The sequence below is a fragment of the Rattus norvegicus genome, chromosome 6, assembly GCF_021556685.1.
Source record: "Rattus norvegicus strain SHRSP/BbbUtx chromosome 6, alternate assembly SHRSP_T2T, whole genome shotgun sequence".
In the NCBI taxonomy this organism is placed as follows: Eukaryota; Metazoa; Chordata; class Mammalia; order Rodentia; family Muridae; genus Rattus; species Rattus norvegicus.
Genome location: NC_141539.1, coordinates 41,378,426 through 41,402,373, shown reverse-complemented (window position 1 = coordinate 41,402,373; position 23,948 = coordinate 41,378,426). Strand labels below are relative to the sequence as shown.

At 43.3% G+C, this 23,948-nt stretch overlaps 1 protein-coding gene across 4 annotated transcripts in view; it reads right to left on the bottom strand.

The window, feature by feature from the left end:
• Window positions 1-258: 258 nt before the first annotated feature.
• Window positions 259-23,948, bottom strand: part of Cyria (CYFIP related Rac1 interactor A) — a 108,837-nt gene continuing 85,147 nt past the window's right edge. For 3 of the 4 annotated variants that reach the window (XM_087552593.1, XM_087552595.1, XM_087552594.1), the window contains 9 exons: window positions 17,461-17,582; window positions 16,240-16,345; window positions 13,967-14,103; window positions 13,425-13,502; window positions 13,153-13,269; window positions 12,981-13,060; window positions 10,811-10,937; window positions 6,407-6,477; window positions 259-3,862 (listed from right to left, as the gene is read on the bottom strand). In XM_087552593.1, the coding sequence (XP_087408719.1) occupies window positions 3,799-3,862; window positions 6,407-6,477; window positions 10,811-10,937; window positions 12,981-13,060; window positions 13,153-13,269; window positions 13,425-13,502; window positions 13,967-14,103; window positions 16,240-16,345; window positions 17,461-17,582 (902 nt within the window). In that variant the 3' untranslated portion in view covers window positions 259-3,798. The remainder of the gene's footprint in view (window positions 3,863-6,406; window positions 6,478-10,810; window positions 10,938-12,980; window positions 13,061-13,152; window positions 13,270-13,424; window positions 13,503-13,966; window positions 14,104-16,239; window positions 16,346-17,460; window positions 17,583-23,948) is intronic. The other variant, NM_001106718.2, reaches the window with a different exon arrangement.

The window sequence follows — 23,948 nt, the reverse complement described above, 5'->3', positions numbered from 1 at the left end:
TCCACTTATAATTTATCAATTTGCAGAAAAGACCTCATCCCCTTTCCTTTCATACCCCAAATCGACCTTTTCACTAGCTGTCACAGAAGGTCCCTCTTGGAGACTCAGATTCATCGAGTTTAATGATTCTAAAAGCAGGCTCCTTGGGGAATTACATGCCAAGTTGGAAGAAACTATGATGTCATTTCCTCACAGCAGGATGAGCAGACTTCTGTGCGGGGCCACCCATTTTACCCTATGCATCATACACAAACATGATTTTAAACTGTGTATGTACCAAACTTTAATTTTCATTTCACACTCAAAAGTTCTGTACAAAAAGAGGCAATGCAGGCAAAAGAACAAAAAATTACAATGAGTTCGGCAAACAACATACAACCGCTTCAAAGCCCCTTCTGATGTGCAACCATTTTTACAGATGTACTATGACAATGAAGTTCTGAAGGCTGGGGCTGGCAAAGATAAAATTCCAATGTTAGTTATTAATATCTAGAACACTTGAGAGATGTCTACGATAGAAGATTGAATGAGAAGTCTGAACTCTACTGCACAACTGGATCCCTAGATTGAGCAGGCTTTATCTTGCGCTTGCAAAAGCATAGCATTATTTTGACTTAATTGTGATGGTGTTTCACGAACTTAGGCTTGCCATTCTCATTTGGCATCATGATAATAACTAAGAATGTATGTTCATGTCCATGAGGAATATATTAACTAAATATTTAAAGACACCCAACACTTTCTTCATGGTTGTTAGATAATATGCTGGCTCTAGTGTGTCATCTCAAATAAAAATATCCTTTTCCACCCAACTTTTGCTATGAAAGCTTCGGTGACCTTGAGAGTAGCTACCATGCTAAAAGTAGCAACATGGCTGGGAAACACCATTTTTATCTTCTTTATTGCCTCAAATTAAATATCTGAGTCATAGAAAACATTTTATTTGAAAGCTATATCAATCATGAAGTATTATTAACATTGACATCGTCACTAGTACTTTCCCCCAAACAACCCATGAGTGTTGGATATCTGTGCATGCAGCACAACAGAAAAAGGAAGAAAAACCAAATTGTTCAAGGATTCCTGATGTCTACTGGACAGTCTGTTAAGAGAATTGGTCTCCCACAACAGTTCTGGAGTGGATTTAAGGTCCACTCCCTGTTAGTGATCACAGACACTCAGTCTGTCCCCCTGATGACCTCAGGCAATTATTTAAACCCTGGGTTTCTCAAAATCCAAGTCCTGTTGAGTCTCATCTTAGAGACAATGGACTGGCTGGACTGAAGCAGACTGACAGCACCCATACACACATTTGGTCCCATTTAATAGAAAGTCTAACTAGAAGTTACAAATGTCCTAAACTATTTATTTATTTATTTATTTATTTATTTATTTATCTATGTATAATCGGACAGATGATCCCTAATGTTTTCTCATATAGCCAGCTGAGAGGCAGCTATGGTGCAGATACGTGGCTTGGCTTCATGGCTCAGGTCTATGTCTTAAGAGCCCAACAGAAACTGGGAAGTTCTTTGTTCTTTGAAATCCTAATCTCCTCTGTTGAGAAAAGGGCAAATGGACAAATGCTTATATGTATTGTGCATCTCTGCTCTTATAGACTTGAGAGTTGCCCAACTAAGCATTGCCTATGGCTGCCAAATAGAGAAAATCCCTAAAGTTGAACATTGGAGAATGTCTCACCTCCACAGGATCATGTTTTCTGGCTTCCTCTGGATTTTGGAATTCCTAGGTTTGACAAGGTCATGGAAGCCATCTAGCATGACTCTCTCTGGGTGAGTATGCTCAGGTTAGTCAATGGCTGCACTTCCTCGGCTGGTAAAGCTCCAAGTGACAAGGCCTTTTCCCTCTCTGTTGACTACACTGACATAAACTGGAAAACCAGTTCTCCCACTTGTCTGCATTTTGTGTTTTGAAATAAACCAAGTGTCCTCTTTATTGGAGGATTCAAACAAGAATGTTGGATGGCCACCCTAGTCTGGAAGCATTGCCTTGGGATGTTGCAAACCACATGAGATCACACCCTAATCAACTAGACCTGACTTCTAGGATTATCATTCATCAGTTGTTTGGAAAAAGTCTCTCCTTCTAGCAGAGATATGCAAGTAATAAAACAGGCTAGACTGAAAATTTCTCTGCAATGGTCCATACACTCCACAGTATTTAATCTTAGGCCACATGGTGAACAGGAAAAGAGTAGAGAGTAAGGTGGGAAATACTCAGGGATCTAGTCCTATGTACACTCACCTTGTATGCCCATATCTTTTCATTCAAGGTCAGAATATGCTTCAAGACTTCATCCTAATTTAGTTCTTACCTATAGGCAGAATGACTATCTTGGCAATGTTGATATTCATCAAGATGGGTGGGGCAATACTCATTGGAATTTATGCATGAAAGTTGGTGGAGTGGCCCCTACTAGCCTTCCATTTTCGATTAAAAAATTTATTTTCTTTTATGTGTATAAGCATTTTCCCGCATTTCTATAAGTGTACTGTGTGCATGCCTGATGTCCACAGAGATCAGAAGGGGGTACTGGGTGCCCCAGAACTGGAGTAATGGATAGTTATGAGCCACCATGTGGGTGCTGGGAATTGAATCCAGGTTTTCTGCAACAGAAACAAGTACTCTTAACCACGGAGCCACCTCTCCATCCCCAAGACTGTCTATTTTATATATAAGGCAGGAGAGACTAAAAGTGAATTTGCCAAAGTACTCATACTGATGGGGACTGAATCCATGAGTCCAGGTAATCAATGAGAGTAGTTTTCTTCTCTCCAAATTCCTCCAGTTTTCCGCTAATTGACAAAGTGCTTTAGTTCTCAGCTCTGACACAAACACTCCATTTTGATAGAGAATGAGTATTTCCTCATTAAGATGGGTTGGTGTACCTAGAACTCTGCAGATTCCTGGGAGGTGACTGATCTTATTTATGACCTCTCAACCAGAATTTCATTCATCTGTCCTGCAAGCAGAGGGTTGACACAGATATGACTGTCCTTATGTGCTCTCTCTCTCTCTCTCTCTCTCTCTCTCTCTCTCTCTCTCTCTCTCATACTCAAATATTCACTTGTCTCAATCTTCCTGCAAGAAGTCTTCTATCTATCCCACCATCTCATTAGTTGATTAAAACACAGACCAATTTTTCCTCTTGCAAATACTAAAAGGGAATGAAAGGGACACAGACCGAGACAGAAGGAGAATATTCAGATTAATAAAACACCTGCATATAGAAAAGCTGCACATGATGTTTGCAGGCATCAGGAGGAGGGCGGGGGTGTGTGCTGAACTCAGAAGCTTGTGCTCCGCACTCCACATGCAGTTTTCTTAATCTTACTTTCTCCTCTCTCTGCTCTCTGTCAGGGTAACAGTTGCATGTGTTTCTTGTGTCTGAGCTGACACAGGAAATCAAGTACTTTGTGTTTCTATAAATTATACTCCCAGACAGATAAAACACTTAGAATTAAAACAATACCACAAGCGATTAAGAATTTCTGATTGTTACAGATATATCACTACTGGACTCCAGCAGCCAAGGTCGAAATTTCCCAATCTGGCCCTTGGAGAAAGGAGTTTCACTTCAGACATCAAAGGTAAGGCTCTCAAGTCAAGTTATGCTCTGCTGGGTTGAATCAGTCAGGATACAAATTAAGGTCCATATATTTCAGTGACAAGAAGGAAATGGTTATGTAAATACACAAGTATTAACATCAATCTGTATTAAATTATGTAAACATATACATCTGAGGTCAGCACAGATCCTCCTCTCTGAGCAGGGTTCTACTGAAGCATCGCTCGAATCTGTTTGGAAGTCGATTCATCATTCAAGTGCTTTGTAGTGAACCTAAATGGGGAAAGAGAGTTCGATGTCAGGGCTTGCCTCATTAAAACTTGTCCATAAAAAAACATGGGCTCATTTTCTTAGACAAAGACTCATATTTTGATGTTCCTTCTGTTTATTCCCTGCAGGTTCTTGATTAATTAGTTTTGCTGTGTACCGCAGGCTGACATTGCCCTCACTCTGTCACCCATAATGGCCTTAAACTCATGGAAGTCCTCCTGTCTCAGCCTCCCTATGGCTGAGATTATAAGCACACAGCACAACGCTAAGCTTCTAATCAGCTTTGGTATTTGATTCCTCTTGTGTGAGGATCATTAAAGTCATTAAAAAAAATCTCATCAGACGATTACACCAAGGAGACACCATTGACCTCATTCTCGAGGAGATAAAGTTCACAGCACCTACTTCAGCATTTTGTCCTTTGAGGCTGACCAGCTGAGTTACAGAATTCAAATTATGGCATCCAGAAATTTAAACATTGATGACTATCTATTCTAGGGGCTGTGCTTGTCTCCACTGCTACCAGAGGGCACGTGTGCAGGCACACAAACAAAAGTGCAACTTATGACCTCTCATTCATTACTCAATCTTGTGTGCAAAGGAATGTAAAAAGGACCCGTAACAAATCTTTGAGCACATGTCAGGCACTCTGTGTAAGAGTCCGTTCCAGTTAGAAATATCTCTTTGAATGAGGTCAGTGACGTGATTTCACAGGTGAGAAGGATAAGGGGCAGAGAGCTGCAGCGGCTCACTGTGAGTCTCACAGCGGATGGTTTGGATTTGTGAACAGTCTGTGACTTTTGACTTGAGTCTCTGTCTGCTGCCTCAAAAGCCCACCCTCTTCCCAGTTCATCACAGATCTCCAGGAAATATGAATTCCCACACAGGGCTGGGACTCATGACTTGACACAATTCCCTGATCTCTAGGCTGTTTTGGCAGCTAGAAAAAAAACTGGAAAGTTTCAGAGATTCAGAGATTAAAGTCTTCTTCTTTTTTCTTTTCTTTTTTTTTTTTTTCAGAGCTGGGGACCGAACCCAGGGCCTTGCGCTTGCTAGGCAAGTGCTCTACCGCTGAGCTAAATCCCCAACCCCGATTAAAGTCTTCTTAATGAATATAGAAAAGGCAGTCTGGCTGGCTTGCAATCTCCTTTGGAGAAAACATAGCATTCAGGAGGCTCGTAAGCCACCCACATTCTCAACAATGATGAATGGCAACTCAGAAAAAATAGCAACTTCAGTGTCTTGAGACTGCTGATTTCTTCATCTATTGAGGGAAGATAATAGGTCAGCCATGGGTCTAAGGGTTGCCATGGTTGCATGGGATGTGACTGAAGGTGGAACCCTGCATGCAGCAATGAGTGCTGCATCCTTTCTCTCAGCCTTACCCATGTTTACTGCATGCATTTATTACATTGCCTGGAACTGAGGGGAACAAAAGGCTAAGACATCAGGGTCCATAAGACTTCCTGACTGAGATCCTGCATAAGGATGATTTGTGCAGTTCAGCAAATTCCTTCGGATGCAGCACGGCTAAAAATAACAATCTCTTCCTTGAAGTGGATTAAGCAAATGTATCCTTGGGAGAAGTGAACAGTGCCTAAGGAGTGGAAATCAGCTACAGCTGGCTAACCGTTCAGGCGCTCAGCAGTGAATGACGGGATCTCAGGTTCTCGGCTCTGAGAGCTGCATGTGGGAGCTCCTCGGGGAGCCAGGAAAACACACACACACACACACACACACACACACACACACACACACACACACACAATCACACACACAATCACACACACAATCACACACACATACACACACACAATCACACACACAATCACACACACACACACAATCACACACACACACATACACACACACACAATCACACACACAATCACACACACACACACACACACACACACACACACACACACACACACTGGAGGTGCCTGAGCTTCCAGGTCAATGATTTAATTTACTTGACCTCCAACCTCCATGTCTGGAAACTCCCCTCATCTTCCTCCCACGAAGCCAGGGTTGGGAGTCCTGGTGAAGACAGACAGAACTGGATGCTTTCCTTCTCAGGAGACTCTACTCATGGCCAAGAGTCATGCCTCAGACCCGTGGGGCCACTCAGATCCAGGTGTAGGTCCTAACTTGACCCATTACTGTTATGACGTTGAAAAGTTATGTGAGCTCACATAGCTGCCTATGGAGGCTCACGCCTGTAATCCCAACACTCAGGAGGCAGAGAAAGAGAGATCTGTTAAGTTCAAGGTCAGTCAGGACTACAGAGCTTGTTCCAATACCGCCAGGGCTAAGCAGAGAAATCCTGTCCCGAAAACCCAAAAAGTTGCCTCAAATTCTCCCATCTGTAAAAACATGAATAATCAAAATAGTGCTGACCTCCAAGCCTTGCTAGGGAGAGGAATGATGTTAAAATGAGTGAAGGGCTAAGACTGATGGGCTGGTGCTCAGGCCTGAACGCTCGCATCTGCAATGGTGTGCAAGGCACCTGCGCTATCTATCAGCCTACCGCAGGGACGGGCTCACCTGAGAGCATTCAGCAGCCCTTCCACACTGTCTGGCGCCTGTTCCTTCAGCACCTTTATGCAGCCTTTCATCTGGAAGAAGAACAAACAGCATTTTGTTACTACCCTAGTGATCCTGTCCACACTGGCAGCCGTTCGTACGGAACGGAAGCAGTGGCACATGCAAATCACGAGCAAACTTCTCTGCTTCCTCAGGCTGGTGCATCGCTCCTCTGGGCTTCTCAAGAGTTCTGTATGACTGCAATCGCTATTCCTTTTCATCCTATATCCCAACTGGACATCTCACTTACTTTGGGGAGAAACATCTTGCCTCGTACTCTGGAACTAGGACCAGGAATAAAAAATGTTCTCCCTGGTCCTGAGTCGAGATTCACTAAGTGCTCTATACACTCATTAATTTAATGCTTTGTCTGCTAAGGATGGTTTTTCCTCTTTGAGCTGTGGGCTGTCACACCCTCAGTATTTTGTAAAGTCTCAAGTTCATCAGCCCCAGAACATGTGTATGCCTATGTGTGTTTGTATATGCTTTTGTATGTGTGTGTTCGTAGATAAACATGTGGCATGCAGGTACAGATCAGAGGACAAGCTCCGCTGTCACTCAGAGGTGTTGTCAACCTAATTTTTGAGGCAAGATCTCTTTGCTTACTTTGTTTGCAGAGTACGCTAGGCTAGTTGACAAGCCAGTCTGAGGGATCTCCCCATCTCTGTTCTCCCAGGGCTGGGAATGGGAAACATACAGTTTTCTTAAAAAAAGAAAAATGGCTTCTGGAGACAAACTCATCCCTAGTGATTGCAAGGTAAATACTATACGGACTGCACTATCCCAGTGGCTCCCAGAAGTCTCTTTCCATTCCACTGTCCATACCAAAGACAGTCATGACCACTTATTTGTGACCCCCAATATGGCTTTGTACCTCTTAGATAACTCTCAATAGACTTGTCCCCAAGTGAATAATTTGTCCCTTGTACTAGACCGGAAACTCTTAGAAGTTCAGGGCTGTGTCTTAACTGTCTCTGAGAAGGCTGGCGAAGGGCAATTGTAAAGCATTATAGAGGTCAAATGCCTAGTTTTTACCCATGCTGTTTTGTATTTGCATGAAGTTCCTTAAGTTTCTAAGTTTTCTGAGGCCTTGGAATTAAAGTTATCTACATGTGCCATGAAAAGTAAAATTTACATAGATCCTGTTATTTTATGCATATCCTAGAGCGTTTTTCTTCTCCTTTGCGGAAAGCAAAGATCTTTCTATAAAAAGCCAATCAGTTATTTTAATCTTAGACATTCATGAAGTGTGTGGGCATCTGACGAGTTTAGTTGTACCAACAGCTACTTGCAGAGTGGTAACTTCACGACATCCCCTGTGGTTATCCTTCTAATATGCAAATGTTTTATGGTAACAGTTTGATACACCCAGCCAACTGATGAAGGTAACCAGGACTGAGAAGCATGTGGAGGTCACAAAGTCCTGGTCAACTGCACCTGTCTATTAAAGATACAAGTATGCCTTGTTATTTGTCAACTTGGGTCTGTGATGGCATCAAGCCCAGAGATGCAGAGAATTTTGTCCTTCTTCCATTAGAGCTGGAGGTCTAGTGAGAGGAGAGAGACAGGTAGCTCATTATCACGGTGTGATAGGTGTTCTTGTGCTGACATCCCAAAGGGGCAGCGAGAGTATAGACGGAGAAGGAGGCAGAAGTGCGGTGGGTACACTCTGGAGGAGTTTCTAATTCTATTTCAGGATGATTAAAGCCGTGGGTGTGAACAACAAGCAACTGTCAGAAACGCATTCAGGGCCAGAGCCAGTGTGGGTTTAGCAACACAGTAGGAACTTGGAGGCTTTTCCTTGTAGAAAATACCCTTGGCAGGTGTTAAGCATTGCACAAATATAGTGAAGTATAGAAAATGATGAGAGAAGCAAAGACAGAAAGGAAGATGAGTGGAAAATCCCCAGGATATGAGGGGTGGGGTAACAGTGAGCTGCAACACAGTTGGCGAGGATGGAGGGTCAATCCCTAGTAACTTATGGGGATGAAGAAGGGGGGGGGGACAGGCAATCCCTAGGATCTGAGGATGACAGCTCTGTGTTTTTTCTAGCTTAGATACTCAGTGAAAAAACAATATCTGAAGTAGGGTTAGCAAGGGAACGAGAACCTGTGCTTGAGAACTAGCCAGGTTTCATATACAAATGTGGTCTGGAGTTATGGGCAACATTTTAGCTGGGGATAGAGGTTAAGGATTCTCTGGGCATCAGTTGAGAACACTACTTCATCCTTGCCTTTCCTGCCACCAAGACTGCCACCTGATCTCTAAGTAGCTCATCGTCTCTGTGTCTTGGTGATTTTGCTCTGACTGTTCCTTCCCTCTATATATCTGAAAATAAATCCTTGATGGACTACCTCAAATACCATCTCCTTGGTTTCTAGAGCTCTCTGCATGTCTCTTCTGTAAACTACAGCTCAATCTTTGTGCACACAGTACCACTTCTGGGCCCTTATCCTATCATCCTCAGGACTTATCAACCCAGTACCTATAACTGCTGGTTTAGGAGAGTGGTACCTGGAAGGACAGACCCACCTTGAATGTGTGTGGTGCCCAATAAGCCTAAAACCTTCTTGGAGGCACATGCTTCACCGTTCAACATCTACTACCCTTTCCTAATCTACATTAATCAACAGACTTGAAGAATGCCCCTTGAAAACCAACATACTCTTTGGTTGGGAACAAAACAGATTCAGTAAATAGTATAGAAAGTCACACTTGTAGGAATTGCGGTGACAAGGGCTGGGTAGATGGCTCAGTGGATAAGAAAACTTGCTGTACTAACATGAGGACTTGAATCAAAATCCCCCAACAGCCACATACAAATGTCATTTCTGGTTGCATGTGCCCATGTCCCCAGAACTTCTGGGTCAAGGTTGGAGAGTACCAGGAATGCAGGCCAGCCAGCCTAGCCAAATCTGCAAGCTTCAGGTCATGTGTAAGAGTCTGCCTCCAGGAAATAATGAGAAGAGGGATAGCCCAGGGAATCCTCACATCTTCCTCTGGCCCCTATAGGAGGGTATGTGGGCATACAAACCCACAAACAGATGTGAACACACACATGTACAAAATCACAAAGAAAAAGTTAGGGGGATAAAAGCCTCATTTGTCCCAGCATAATTTTAGTTGTTGACTCTGTGGCAAGTTAACAAATGGCCAAACCAAAATGCCTTAGGCACTAAACTCAACTCACAGTCACATGAAATTTAGATCTTTTCTGTAGTTACTTATACTCAATCTGTAGTATAAAACCCACAATGAATACAATCAGCCTTTTTGTTGCAAGGTCGTCATAATATACTCTTATGTAAATGAAATATATTTTGAAATAGTGCACATGGCAGGATTCTAATTTGCTAGGTACATCCACTCCTCAAAATACAAGGAGCTGTATTCATTTCTCTCTGCTTCCTAAATATGAATGCATTACACCAGGTCGCCTCCAGGCCTGCTGCCGTCCCTCCATGATGAACTGCACCCTAAACTATGAGCCAAAATGAACTCTTCTGGAAGTTGCTTTTGTCAGGGTATTTAATCACAGCAATAGAGAGAGTAATTAATACAGTGCTATAGGTAAATTCTGGCTTAAGGTAATATTGTATTCTAAATGCTGGCTTAAGGCAGTAATGTTTTAGTCTACAATCAACAGGAAAGCAACTGTAGAGATCACGTTTGCAAAAGTTTCTGCATGTGTATTCAAGCTTTCTCTCCTTCCTTCACTCACACTTATTCATTGGCTAGAAGCTCTGTGGGTGCATCTATTGGTGTCAGGCACAATATTTCAGGACATTAGACACACTGATCATTGTCCTTATCCTTTTAAAAAAAAGCTGGAGTCTATGGGAATGTTACCAAAACCAAATCAGTAAATGAGCGGAGGGCCAGAGGAAAAGGAAGGCGTTAGTTATGTGGGGCACAGGAGATGTGCTTCAGGGCACTTATTACAATAAGAATGGATAGGATGATTCAGGGAGGGGAGGCGACAGGAGAGGTATTATAAGAAAGGAGGTTGGTAGGTCATTGAGTCTTTGGCCGTCACGCCTTGTAACCTCGAAGCTCTCAACTCTGTAACACACAGAAGGACGTACTCTACAAGGTACAGAAGGTGCACTGACAGGGAATCTGGGGTGGACGAAGGGCAGCGTGAAGATACAGGTGGATCAGCTCTGCCCATAGGAGGCCAGATGTCTCCTCTTAACCATGTGATAAAGAGGGCATTACTATAAAAATATTTGCCAAGCATCTCCAAAGTATGAATCTTGGAGAGAGCTTTCCAGTGAGGGATAGAGGCCAGAGGAAGAGAAGGCATTCTACTTGCTGGCGTTCATGGGCTTCTATGGGGAGAGGGCATTACATGGGTATTCTTACATCAATCTTAGATGTCTTGCAGAAAGCTCCCACGGGGTGCACATGGTCATAGAGGATGATGACCCCCACCATCACCCTCATGCAGAACATCAGTGTCTCCTCACTTGTAAACCTGCTCCTGTACTCCCTAAAAGAAAAGACATAGTCAAGACATCACATTCTTCTTAGAACTCATGGATTCTGACATTCACAACCGGATACCACTCCACCCCTCCATGCCTCCAATCCCCCCTCCCAGAGAACTCATCCAGGACCTGCACCAACCAGGTTAATATGCTCTTGAAAAGACCCAAGATGATAATTTCTCTTGAAACTATCCAACCAGCAATTTAGTGCAAAAATACGGTAAATTAGAGGGCAGTAAATTCCCTTCTCTGCTTCCCCTCAGCAGCTAGCTCACCACGTACATCAACCCCTGCCCATCAATCCTGAATATTTTATAGCCGGCCCCTCTGGCTGTCCAAGATTATAGAGAATAATGGCTTCATTACAGAGAAAAAGAATCAGGCTCATTTCTACACAGCAGCTCTCTTGTCTCTAGCTGGAGTCTCTTCCTTTGTTAAGAAACAGGCTGCAGGTGAACTTGGACTGGCAGATATCTCAGAGAAATTATGTGCCTGGGAGTTATTTGTGGAGTTTAAATTTTGCTCACTTACCTTGATAGGGGCCCTGATGATTGCAATAATTTAGGCCAATGCTAGAGACATTTTTAGCATCAATTTCATTATGAATTAGCGCCACAATACAGACAATTACTATTTCTGTCTTGAAGTAAATCTTTACTTTGCTATGAAGGAGATATTTAAAATCAATACCCTTTTATGGGGCAGGAGAGATGGTTCACTGGGTAAAGCACTTGCTGCACAAGGGAGAGGAAATGAGTTTGGCTCCCTAGTGCCCATATATGTACGAGGCGGACATGATGGTTGTCCTGGCTAGTTTTATGTCGACTTGACAGAAGCTAGAATCATTGGAGGAGAGAAAGCCTCAATTGAGAAAAATGCCTTCATAAAATTGGGCTGTAGGTAAGCCTGTAAAGGCATTTTCTTGACTAGTGATTGATTGGGGGGGGGCCCAGCTTAATGTGGGTGGGGCCATTCCTGGGCAGGCGGTCCTGGGTTCTATAAGGAAGCAGGCCGAACAAGCCATGAGAAGCAAGCCAGGGAGCAGCACCCCTTCACACCCTCCTACTTCCATGTTCCAACTTTGCTTGAATTCCTGGCTCAACTTCCTTTAATGATGGACTATAGTGTGAAGTCTAAGCAAAATAACCTTTTTCTGTCCTGAGTTCCTTTTGGTCATGGTGTTTCATCATAGAAATAGTAACCCTGACTAAGACAGTAGCCCACCTACAATCCTAGCTCTTAGGAGGCAGAGATAGGACATGTCTATAGCAAGCTGACTAGCCAGCCTAGTCCCACCAGCCAAATCTCGGTTTGAATAAAAGACACTGCCTCACTATACTGTCAGAAAGCAATCAAGGAAGACACCCAAAGTCAGGCCTGGCTTACACACACACACACACACACACACACACACACACACACACACACCACGCTGCATATATATAAACACATGTGCATATTCACACATATGAATATGAGCACACACATGAACACCACACATATACATACATGCAAATATATGAGGACAAAAAATTTATATTTGGAGACAGTCAGTATTTATATTTATAAGGTACTTGGGGTACTTTTGGGGGTCCTAAACACTCTAGAGAGCAGATGGTATTATGGGAATTACATTGAGTATCTGGTAACAGTTTAAGAATAAGGAAACGGACTGTGAAGAGAGATTGGGGGAAATTACTTTTGCAATGTCTTATCATTGTTATTCTTGGTTCTAAATCTTTACGGTATGTTGATAACACCCTCACATCTAGCCTATCTCTCCATTCCTTTGCAAGTCCTATAGCCTCAGACAAACTGATAAAACTTTGTGAGGTCAACAAACCATCATTGCCTCAGCTATCTCAGCTATAAGATGGCTATAACATTGACACTGACCATCCTAAGTTCCTTATGAAACTGAAGCAAATGCTGTACACGAAAACTTCAATATGACATCTGAAAAGGGACACGCCACCATCATCACATCTGAGCAGGTCTTAGCTTGGTGAACACTTAGCCACGCTCGCACATCTGGTTTCACTTACGGTGTCTCCAGCATGACTTTACAGACACTTGTCATCGTACTGAGGCAGTCTGTGGTATTCTCTATGGGCAGGGTTTTATTCTAAATGGAGAGACAGAAACACACATTAGCCCCACTAGCAGCACGCAGGTGAGCTACAGAGAGGACCCCCTGTGCTGTCCAACTTCACTTACTTCTGAGACAAAGTGCATTGTGGCGTTGCTAAGAGTCTTCAGCATGGGCGTGGCTTCTGCATAGAAGAGGGACATTCGATTGGCCATCTCATTATTAACTTCATTCTCAATGTCTAGCTGATGAAAACAAGACAAGGTACAGTTGTTAAAAAAAAGTCACCGTGTCTGCACACGGATAAGGACTCGGCCTTCCCTCTGTGCTCTGCCACGTGCAGAAGGCAAAACAGTCACAGAGCGACCACGATCCCAGCCATGGAGTCCCAGGCACTCACGTGCATGTTGTTGATGCGGTTACGACTTATTGTTCTTCTGTAGTAACTGAAGTCATTCTGAATAGCTGGGTTCCTCATCTGAAAATCCAGGAGAGAAGAAGGAAGGTTAGCTCCTAGAAACAAGTAGGGAGCAACATCAGGAGCTCAGATACGAGAGAGAGTCTGTAAACATGGCAGGACATTTCCTTGTCATTCAAAAGCCAGAGCAACCGTTAAAAAAAATAAGAGCTTATAACTCCAGTGTTCTGAAGTATGTCCTGTTCTTACTACGGGCTGTATTTCAGGGGAAACATGTTTGTCTATTGAGAAAAGACACTTAGTAAGGGTTTTCTCTCCACTCACTTGACAGATTCCAAATTTCCACATGTAAGGCATCCTCTTAGATTACGCTAAGCAACAAGAGGGCAAATATTTACCACATTATAAGTCTCCTCGGGGAAGGGGTTACATCTTACTCTCCCAACCCCACCACACAGCCTTGGCAGCATAGCCATAAGGCGGTGGTACCCAGTTGAACTTTCACAGGATGTGTGTGGCCTGACCTTCAGCTCATCGAATCGAAGGGTAAAATGTAAGATTTCTGCAAATTCCTTTGCCAGGGCTTGCTCCCGTTCGAGGTGCTGGGTTGGTGTATAGGGTGGACACGTCAGAGATTCCAATAAACTCTGTAGTGCTTTCTCTGAAAGTCAAGGGGAGAGAGAAACGGAGATATGTTTTAGGTGGACCAGAGACGTCCTTTAGAAGCACAGTGCTGAGTTCAAGTCGACATTCTCAGACAGGATCTGTGTGGCTATTCCCTTTCTTGTGTCTCCAATGCTCAGTTCACTTAGTAGTCTCAACTCCTGAGCCTTTTAGAGAACCAGGAATACATGTACAGCACTCGTGATTCAGAGGCCAGATGATTTGGGGGAGACGGTGCCATCAGTAAAATGTCTGCTGTGCAAACATGCAGACCTAATTTATACCTATAGACCCATAAAATTTCCCCAGGTATTAGGGTACAGGCATGTAACTCTAGCTTTGGTGGTGGGAATGAGGACAGAGGTAGAAGAATCAGAGCTCTCTGGGGCCAGGCAGCTTAGCCAGTCAGTGAGCAACAGAGGTAGACACCAGTGCCCGTCTCGGCCCTGTCCCCATATATAAGAGTCCCCAACACATGGGTTAAGTTACAGTGGGAGTCTGCTCTTTGTGTTCTGTGCTTCTCTGTTTCTACACCCCAGGATATTTCTCTACAAACCTACCACCATGTTTACTTTAGTTACTGTTCTCACAATAGTCTCATCCCTCCCGTTCGCTCATTTCTGATCCTTCTCCATTCCTTTTGCTTTCATATTATTTTTAACAGCGGAGTCGTTTAACTAATCCTCTATGGCGGGGGTTGATGCTCTATGACCCGTAGGACAAATCTCGCCCACTGCTTTTTTGTTTTGTTTTGTTTTCAATATAAAAATTTTATTTAAAAGGTAGATATACTCATCCCTTCCTATACGGAATAGGGCTACTGGTGTTGGTACTCTAATGTAAAATCTAGTAAAGACAAGACAGCTCAGAAGATAAAAAATATCTACTGTCTAGCGTGTTACAGGGAAATCTGACATCACCGCTTTTATGTAGTCCTCATAGGGACTATGTCCTTACAGGGACTACCTCAAGACTTTGTTAGGCAATCCCTCCAATGGGAACGCTCCATCCTCAGATCAGAGGCAACGAGGTGTACCATAGCCCGCTTTGATGGATGCACCTTTCACTATCTGTTGACGGAGAACCCAGCTCCTTGGAATTTCAGCTCACTTCCTCCAGATGCACACCGAGGAAACAGAGAATTTGATTTCTCTTCTACCTGAAAGCCCGGGGCATCCTTCTTTACCTGTGAAATCTGTTTGCCTCACCCCCTTGGCTGGTCACCACAGAGTCTTCTAAATATCACGATCATGGTTTTCACTTCGGTTTTCCTCTTATAGTGTGGCACCCGTTTTAGTGGTAAATTAAAGGAGAAGTTGATGACTACCCTTTCCATTCTAGATATTCTATATTAAAAACAACAACAACAAAAACCCCAAGTACTGGCAGTGATTATGTCACACTGCTGGTGGCAAAGAGCCAGTTTGTCAACCTCATTTGCCTCCACTCGAGCTTCTGTAGATTCATCCTATTTGCAGCTTTACTTGTTTTTAAAGCTAAAGTAAAAAATGCTACATTTGTTTTCTTACATTTTATATTCAGCTAATCAAGTTGTTTTTTGTTTTTGTTTTGGTTTTTTTGGGGGGGGGAGGGGATGAGGAAATTGTAGCTTCAGATAAATTCTATCCTCCAATTTTGTTTTTATTAAGAACTGAGACCAGGACTCAACAGTAAAGAGCACTTACTACTCTTACAGAGGGCCAGGGTTTTGTTTCCAGAACCCTCACGGCCGCTCGAAACCATCTGTAACTCCAGTCTCAAGAAATCTGACACCCTCTTCTGGCCTCTGAAAGTTCTTCTATACAAATGGTGTGCCCTAAACGCACACAAGCATACATGGGCATGCCTAACAGAAATAAATATTTAGGAAATGAGATCAGTAAGCTTCGAAGAGCAGATGAACACAGTGACAAAGTGACTGTAGAGGTCCTCAGTGTGCCCGTCAGTCACTCCCAGAGAAAGCACGTGGCAGATGAAAAGAAACAGGAATGACAGAAATTGCTCGTGAATTGTCTGATAAGATATATGGCAGTGCGTGACTGTGAGGCATTTTCTGACATGTAGAGCTGTTCATTCTCAAATGGCAAAGAACGAAGTCTCCTGTGGACCATGAAAACTGTAAGCATACACTCACCAAGACGAATAGAAAATTCGTAAAACCTCTTCAGCCTCACGACCAGAGGACAGACTGCATTCCAAGCCTTTTCCTGAAGTTGAATGTCATTGGGATTTTGAATTGCCTACAGGAGAGAAGGGGGATGGTGGTGAGTTTACTCTTTACAAAAAGCAATAAGCCCACATCAAAGTGCCCTAAATGATTTTAGTTTAAAAGATGCAATCCCTGGTGTGCTTTGAGAATTAGAACCACCTCAGTTGACAGTGATTGTCTGAACATTCCCCAAAGGGCCCATTTCTGAAGGCTGTTTCAACACTGGAGCATAAGCTAATGCTTCTCAGGTAGATCCTGTCTCATCTTACTTGGCTGTGTTCTCGGGTAAAAATCTATTGGAAGAGGAACAGACTTAGCTCTCTCCATTAGCACCCGATTCATCTCAAGACGGCTCATCATGAGGAGTAGAGGCTGTCAGCTACTGTGCTTGTTCTGTACTGTACTGTGCTTGATACACGTTCTGTTCTTGCCAGTCTGTGGTCATGTCTATACTTAGGGTAACCCTGAAGCAGACAAAACACATCTCAACAGGCTTTTTTGAAGTAGCATCCTGACAGAGGTATATTCTCCTGAGGACGGAGGCAGAGGCACACTCCAGTGTATGCTTTCCTAAATACATGAGCACAACCTTTCCAGTCTATACACAGCCACTCCTAACCAATCGGTGTGCTCACCCTTGAAGAAAACTATTTCTCACGCTCAGGATTCCTTCGTACTCGGCTATTGTCTTAGCTTACGTTTTTATTTATTTCTTTTAACCTCAGAAGACATGAATCGGATACTCTCCTCAGAGCAGGTGGTTTCTGTTTGTCATGTGTGATGCTATTGGAATCACAAGGTTTTGATTGCACATGTCACCTTAGATCTCATGACTCAGAGATGCATGGGTTTTGTGTCAATATTGCTCTTACAGGAAGCCATCTACTGGCATTATTGGTCAAACATGAGTCCCATATTATTCTGCTTTGCACTCTAGGAAGAGCTAAGGCTATTACTTAACCATCATGTGTGCATTCCTCTCTTTCTGTCTCTCTGTCTCTGTCTCTCTCTCTGTCTCTCTCTCTCTCTCTCTCTCTCTCTCTCTCTCTGTGTGTGTGTGTGTGTGTGTGTGTGTGTGTGTGTGTGTGTGTGTAAGCTTTTTCCTTCTCGAAGGGTTTAGTGAGCTCAGTGTTATCCTTGACTTACATCTCGAATCTCCGGTCCTGCGCCTTTGTAAGCCTGCAGGTCTGAGAGGATGCTCTCGGAATCTTGGAGGACAGCACTGATCTGGTTCCATATTTCTCGCTCTCCTTCCGTAGGCTGGGCATCTAAGTGACAGAGAAACCAAGAGAAACAGAAGCTGCTGTTCACAAACAGCTCTCAAAAGGCCACACACAATTACTGCTATCAGTTCTTCCTGCAGCTTTGGAATGCATGTTGTACTATTGCCAGCTGTTAGGGATGGAAAATGAATACGACTCCTGCCCAGGACTTAGTTCAGAGCACTCAACAATCCCTTCATATACATTAAACCTCGTATGGTCAGATGATCCCAAGTGATCACTTATAAATTGACTTATGCAAAATGCACTTCTGTACACCTTGGAAGTACACTGGGTAACAGGTGGAGTAAATGTTGTTTGGGGAGCCAACCTCTTTTTAACGACCTTTTCACTGTGTTTGTTCTTCCTTGAAACTATCACTCTCATTGTGGTCAAAATACATGATATAAAATGTACCACCTTAGTCACTTTTAAGTGTAGAGAGCAGTTGCACCAATAAAGTTGTGAATCCTCCCCACCATGCAGATCCATAACTCTCCTGACCTTGGAAAGCCAAATCGCTGTGTAGTGTATGCTTTTCAACAGGAAGAAGTACAGGATATTTCCATCATTGAAAGCCTGCAGACTTGGGTATACATAAAAGTGATCCCCCTTTATACATATTTGTTTTATTTTATATATTTATCTATTTTTATATTTATCTACATTTATATTCTGTTCTTATATGTTTATGTATTTATATATTGTTTTTATATATTTCCCTGCATATTTTTATATACAAATCAGCCTTAAAGCTCACATAATTTGGAACTGGTGTGATGACTCAGCAGGTAAAGGAATCTGCAGCCAAGCCTCATGACCTGAGTTTAATTTCTGGGAGCTCTAGAGTGGAGGAGGAGAGCCAACTCCTGAAAGTTGACCTCTGACCTCCACATGTATGTCATGGCACATCCTCTCCCAAACAAATGAATTTAACCACCACCATCATCATCATATCATCATCATATCATCATTATCAATTTTGGGTTCTTGGATGATGAACCCTTGAGTTCATGGCAGCAGCATATCATTCCAGAATGCTGGCATACAGAAAACACCAAGACATCCCGATATATTTATACATCCCGTATAAGACCCAAAAAGTGCGTAGAGTCTCTTGGGTATTCATCAGTTCGAGGAAATACTCTCAGAAAAGGAAATCCATGAAAGTGGGAGAGGCTAGTCTGAAAGAAGAAAGAGGTCCACAGGAGTAGATAGGATGTGCGCACAAGAGTTTCTCGGCAAAAACATCTAGGGAGTTTGCCGTCAGAAGGCCTGCTCTGCTAATCTTTGGTTTTGACTGTGCTACCCACAGAAGTGTGTGATGTGCTTAGATCCCGATAAACAAAGGCATCACTCTGATAGCAACAATGCGCTGTCTGAGCTCTACATCCAGTTCGCAGTCTCTGGAATCGCTGGAGCTCATGCAGGTTCTTACCCCAAGAAGCATTTCAAGGAGGCAGGGGAAGAGGCTATCAGTGTAGAAATTTGGCTTTCATGGCCCTCAGAATTGCTATGAATCAGGCCAGTTTCTGTAAAACGATGCTACTGCTCAGGGAAAGAGGGGCAGACATCAGGTCATGGAACTGTTTCCAGGTATTTAAATCCTGAGAGACCGGATGCTGTCAGCAGATTTCACTGACAGAGTGACAAGGGCAGAGCTGCATGAAGCCTGACATTCCTCTGACCAAACCTCAATTTTATTTAATCTTTCCACAATACAAAGGGCAGGTGTGTCAAACATGTGAGGTGTACTAGTCACTTTGGGGTATCAGTAATAGATTCATTCACAAGATGGCTGATGGTAAAGCGAGCCCTGCTGAGTGCGTGAGCAGACTGAGCACCAGGGGAGAGTTGATGCCAGATAAACCCAGAAAAGCTGTAGTCAACCTCATGAGGAACGATACCCTTAGTGACTTGAGTTTCAGCCTAGTTTATTCAACAGGTCCTGCCAAAGACAGAGAAATTGGTGGTTTCCAGGGAAACCAACAAAAAGAAAAGAAAACCCATAAACTAGGAGGGGGAGAGTTGGGAAGAACAGAGGGGGTTAATGGCAGTGGGAGGGGAATAAGGAAGGAAATGGGAGTGCTAGGATCATAATAGACTGTATGTATTATGTGTACATGTGTGAAACTGACATGTTAAACAGAGAGCTAACACCTGAAAATAAGACAGGAAATTATAAACCCTCATGGGATTTCTGGACACCAGGGGAAAAAAGTTTTCTAGAAACAAAACAACATCATTTAGGGAATGAGGAAATACTAGGTTCAGGCAGGTTAGCAAATGATGAATGTGGTTGGGAAGGAATTGGAGAAGGCAGGTGTCTAGAATGGTGGCCGAGGTGGGAAGGAGGTCCATCCACAGGAACCGGGCAGCCAAGGGCCTGGTGGCTTGAAGAAACACAGCTAGGTTGGGAGGGGAAGAGGTGTTGGGAGAGGTCAGAGGCTGACCCAGGACAGCACAGGGAGAACACCCGATTTCTCCCAGCTCTCCAAATCCTTTGTTTCTCACAAACCCTGGGTAAAGATCATCAGGTCTGATGTTTTCCATGATTTGAGTCACTTCATATGTGTACTGGTTGGTTTTGTGTGTCAAGTTGACACAAGCTCGTTATCACAGAAAAGGAGCCTCCGTTGTAGAAATGCCTTCATGAGATCCAGCTGTAAGGCATTTTCTCAACTAGTAGTCAAGGGGGGAGGGCCCAGCCCATTGTGGGTGGTGCTGTCCCTGGGTTGGTGGTCTTGGGTTCTGTAAGAAAGCAAGCTGAGCAAGCCAGGGGAAGCAAGCCAGTTAAGTAACATCCCTCCATGGCCTCTGCATCAGCTCCTGCTTCCTGACCTGCTTGAGTTCCTGTCCTGACTTCCTTTAGTGATGAAACAGCCATGTGGAAGTGTAAGCTGAGTAAACCCTTTCCTCCCCAGTTTGCTTCTTGGTCATGATGTTTGTGCAGGAATAGAAACCCTGACTAAGATGTTATCCCTTTTTGCTTCTCCAAGGTTTCCTCAAAACAATAGGGATATCATAAACAGGGAGTCTACATATCCATGAGCTAGACAGCCTGTCACTGCAGAGAGAATGTCAGGGACATTTCCATACTGCAATAGTGGCAAGGAAGAAGACATAGGAAAAAACAAACAAAACAAACAAAAAACCCACAAAAAACCTACAAGGCAAATAAAAATGAGACCCTAGGAATGGAGAGATGGCTCATGGTTAAGAGCACCAGCTGTTCCTCCAGAGGACCTGGGTTTGATTCCCAGCATGCCCACAATGGCTAATTATCATTGTAACTCCAGTTCAATGGCTCTCAAAGGATCTGATGCCTTCTTTGGTTTTCTTGGGCGCTAGACACATACAAGGTACAGAAACATACATGCAGTCAAAATACTCATACATATGAAATTAAAATAGTAAATAATAAAAAAACCAAAACTAAAATAAGACAAAGAAAAAAAATGAAGAAACGCCCATTTATTCAAATTTAGGAGTACATTGTGTATAGGGTTAAAAAAAATTTCAGATCACTTATTTAGAGAAGGGACAAGCAAAATAGAGTCTATGTCCAAAATTCTGAAGGTTTAGAAAATTCAACAGAATTATGCAACTGTTTGTGGAAGAAGGTTGCCTTAAAAGGCCAGAGAAGATGTGTCGAGTCTCCCATCACATGGACCCATCATAACAAGTCAGAAAGGAAGAGTCTCATATGAGACAGAATTAAAACTAAATGGGCTATCAGAGAACAGATAAAATCCAAAAAGCATCCTCTTGTTGATCACTGACACAAAAGGAGAAAGCTTTCACACCACTTTGTAGAAAATGGAGGAATTTCTTAAGTGCTTTCAAAATAAACATCCCATAGAGTAGCCTCCCCGTGGTACTGCAGTTGGAGACAGCCAGCTCCTGTCTCCGTGGCAGGTGAAGTGACACTTTCTTATATAAACTGACATGAACATTCTTGTGACCACAGAGTGTTTGCATGAGTGGCTTTGTGGTGGGGCAGGTTGGGGTGGTATCCTTTAAGCCACAGGAGGTGGACTTGGGATGCTGGGTGAGGGCTTTTTACCTGACAGAGCTGCTCTCTTGGCAGCTCCAGGATGTGTAAACATGGACCTTCAGTCCCCAGCCTCCTCTGGGTAACTGTTCCCTTTGGCAGACGTCCTGGAGTCCCATTAGGAATGTTTGCATAGTCCTGATTAGGGGGTGGGGTACAGAAACTCAGCCCCTCACTCCCTCTTTCCCCAGGGTTTAGAGGTGTGTTGGCCCATTCTCTGCCATAATTTGTTAGTCTCACAGGATACCTGATTTCTTCCACTGTTATGGAATTGAAGTCATCTCCTCCCGAGCCAAGAGTTAAGCCCCTCAGGCCACTATGCCTTCTGGGCTGGAATGAGAAATATTTTCAAGGGATTCAAATCACCAGTGGGGCTATGTTCTCCAGTGCAGAATGACAGCTGAGAGAACTCTAACCTCAGGTTCGTCCAAACATCTGATATTGTGGCAATGTTGTCACCTAAAAGAGTGTACGGACTGTGGCTGTGTGCTGCATGTGTCTTTCTTAGAGTCTATCTCATTATGAAAGTGGGGAAGGAGCTGTGTAAAGCCAAGGGACATTTAGCATCGTCCCAAATCCCTGTGGAATCCCATGCTTCATCCCACTTTTATCCCACAGTAAACAAAAAACAAAACCAAATTAGTGAGAACTTTATCCATTATAAAGAGAACTCTGATCATATTTCTTTCACTTGATTGCATGTTTCCATGCCTGGTTAGTGTATAATATGTGCTCATGAACATGTGCTGATTGATAGCTAAAAGAATGATTTGTGTATACTTTTCACAAGTTTTGAGATGACTTTATTTGAGACGGCCCACATGTTTCTGGCTAGTCTTGAACTCACTATACATGTATATGTATGTATATATATTGCTATCTATCTATCTATCTATCTATCTATCTATCTATCTATCTATCTATCTATTATATCTACCTTCCTTCCTTCCTTCCTTCCTTCCTTCCTTCCTTTCTTTCTTTCTTTCTTTCTTTCTTTCTTTCTTTCTTTCTTTCTTTCTTTCTAACGATTTGCTTTGAATTTCTGATCACCCTACTTCTGCCTCCCAAGTGCTAGGATTACACAGTGCCACATACCTGGTAATTCTGGGAATGGATCCCAGGGCTTCAGGAATGTTAGGTAAGCACTCTACCAACTTGTTACACCCCCAGGCCAGTTTGGAGATGGTTGGCTGCTGTCTTTGAGTTTTGAGCTCTGGATACAGGGTTTACACACTTATCTTCAGTACTCTTACGATAGCATATCTCATGGAGATATTCAAGAAACGTGTGGAACAACAGTGACTCGGTGGGGAAATGCGCCAGGTGGTGGAATGTGGGAGCTAGGAAGCAATGACGTAAAGGTTCCATCCCCACACCTGATTCTGCCGAACAGCTCACCCTGTTCCGTGTCTGCCACTACGACGTCCATATTCACCTAGGCCCAAACTGACTCTGTCCTTCAACACTTGTGCTTAAATTTCCCACTGCTCAGTGCCCCAGTGTGGCTGGCTACTGGGACCTCTGCTCTGTCTAGGAGAATAAAAAGCTGTCAAAGGTCCACTCTTACAGTCCTGTAACTAACCCCACCTTGCTTTCTCCGACAACTTTGGGGGAGGCTTTGGGTACTCTTCCGGCACTCTCCATATTCAGACTCAACCATTGACCAGATTTTAAAAGTTTATTGAATGTTTAGATGTCGAGAAATGACATCTTGAAAAGGACCCTGAAGAATTAGTGGCGGGAAAGGTTACGGTGTTTAATCCTCCGGCAACCTCAAGAGCATTTGCTAAGTGAATAGCGACTCTGAACTATGTTCTTTGCTTTTCTATTTTTAACAGGAAGCTTGACTTTTTATGAAAATGTACACACACAAACACACACACATTTATCACATTCATGTACATAACAGAGATACACACACATATTCACATACACATACACACACATATCCACTTATGCGCAAACACACATGCATGTCCACATTCACACGCACACATCCAGATTCACACCATTGGGCTCTTATTTCCAATTGTAGCCAATGAAGTTTTGGGTGATGCTTCTTCTTGGACTCACACCCTAAATGTCTAATCACCTTCAGTTATTTTAGTGAACTGAGAAGAATAGCCACATGAAGAGAATGCTCATCCTGTCTGACAATGCAGCTGTAAAAGTCCTTGTGATTTACACAGGCAATTTCAGAAACCAATACTCCTAGGAGGCCCGGAACACCTGTATCCAAGCCATTATTGAGGCGATGATTTAAGGCTCATTTCGGACTCACTGCTGTGGAAAGTGTGGAAACACATCATAAGCATCGT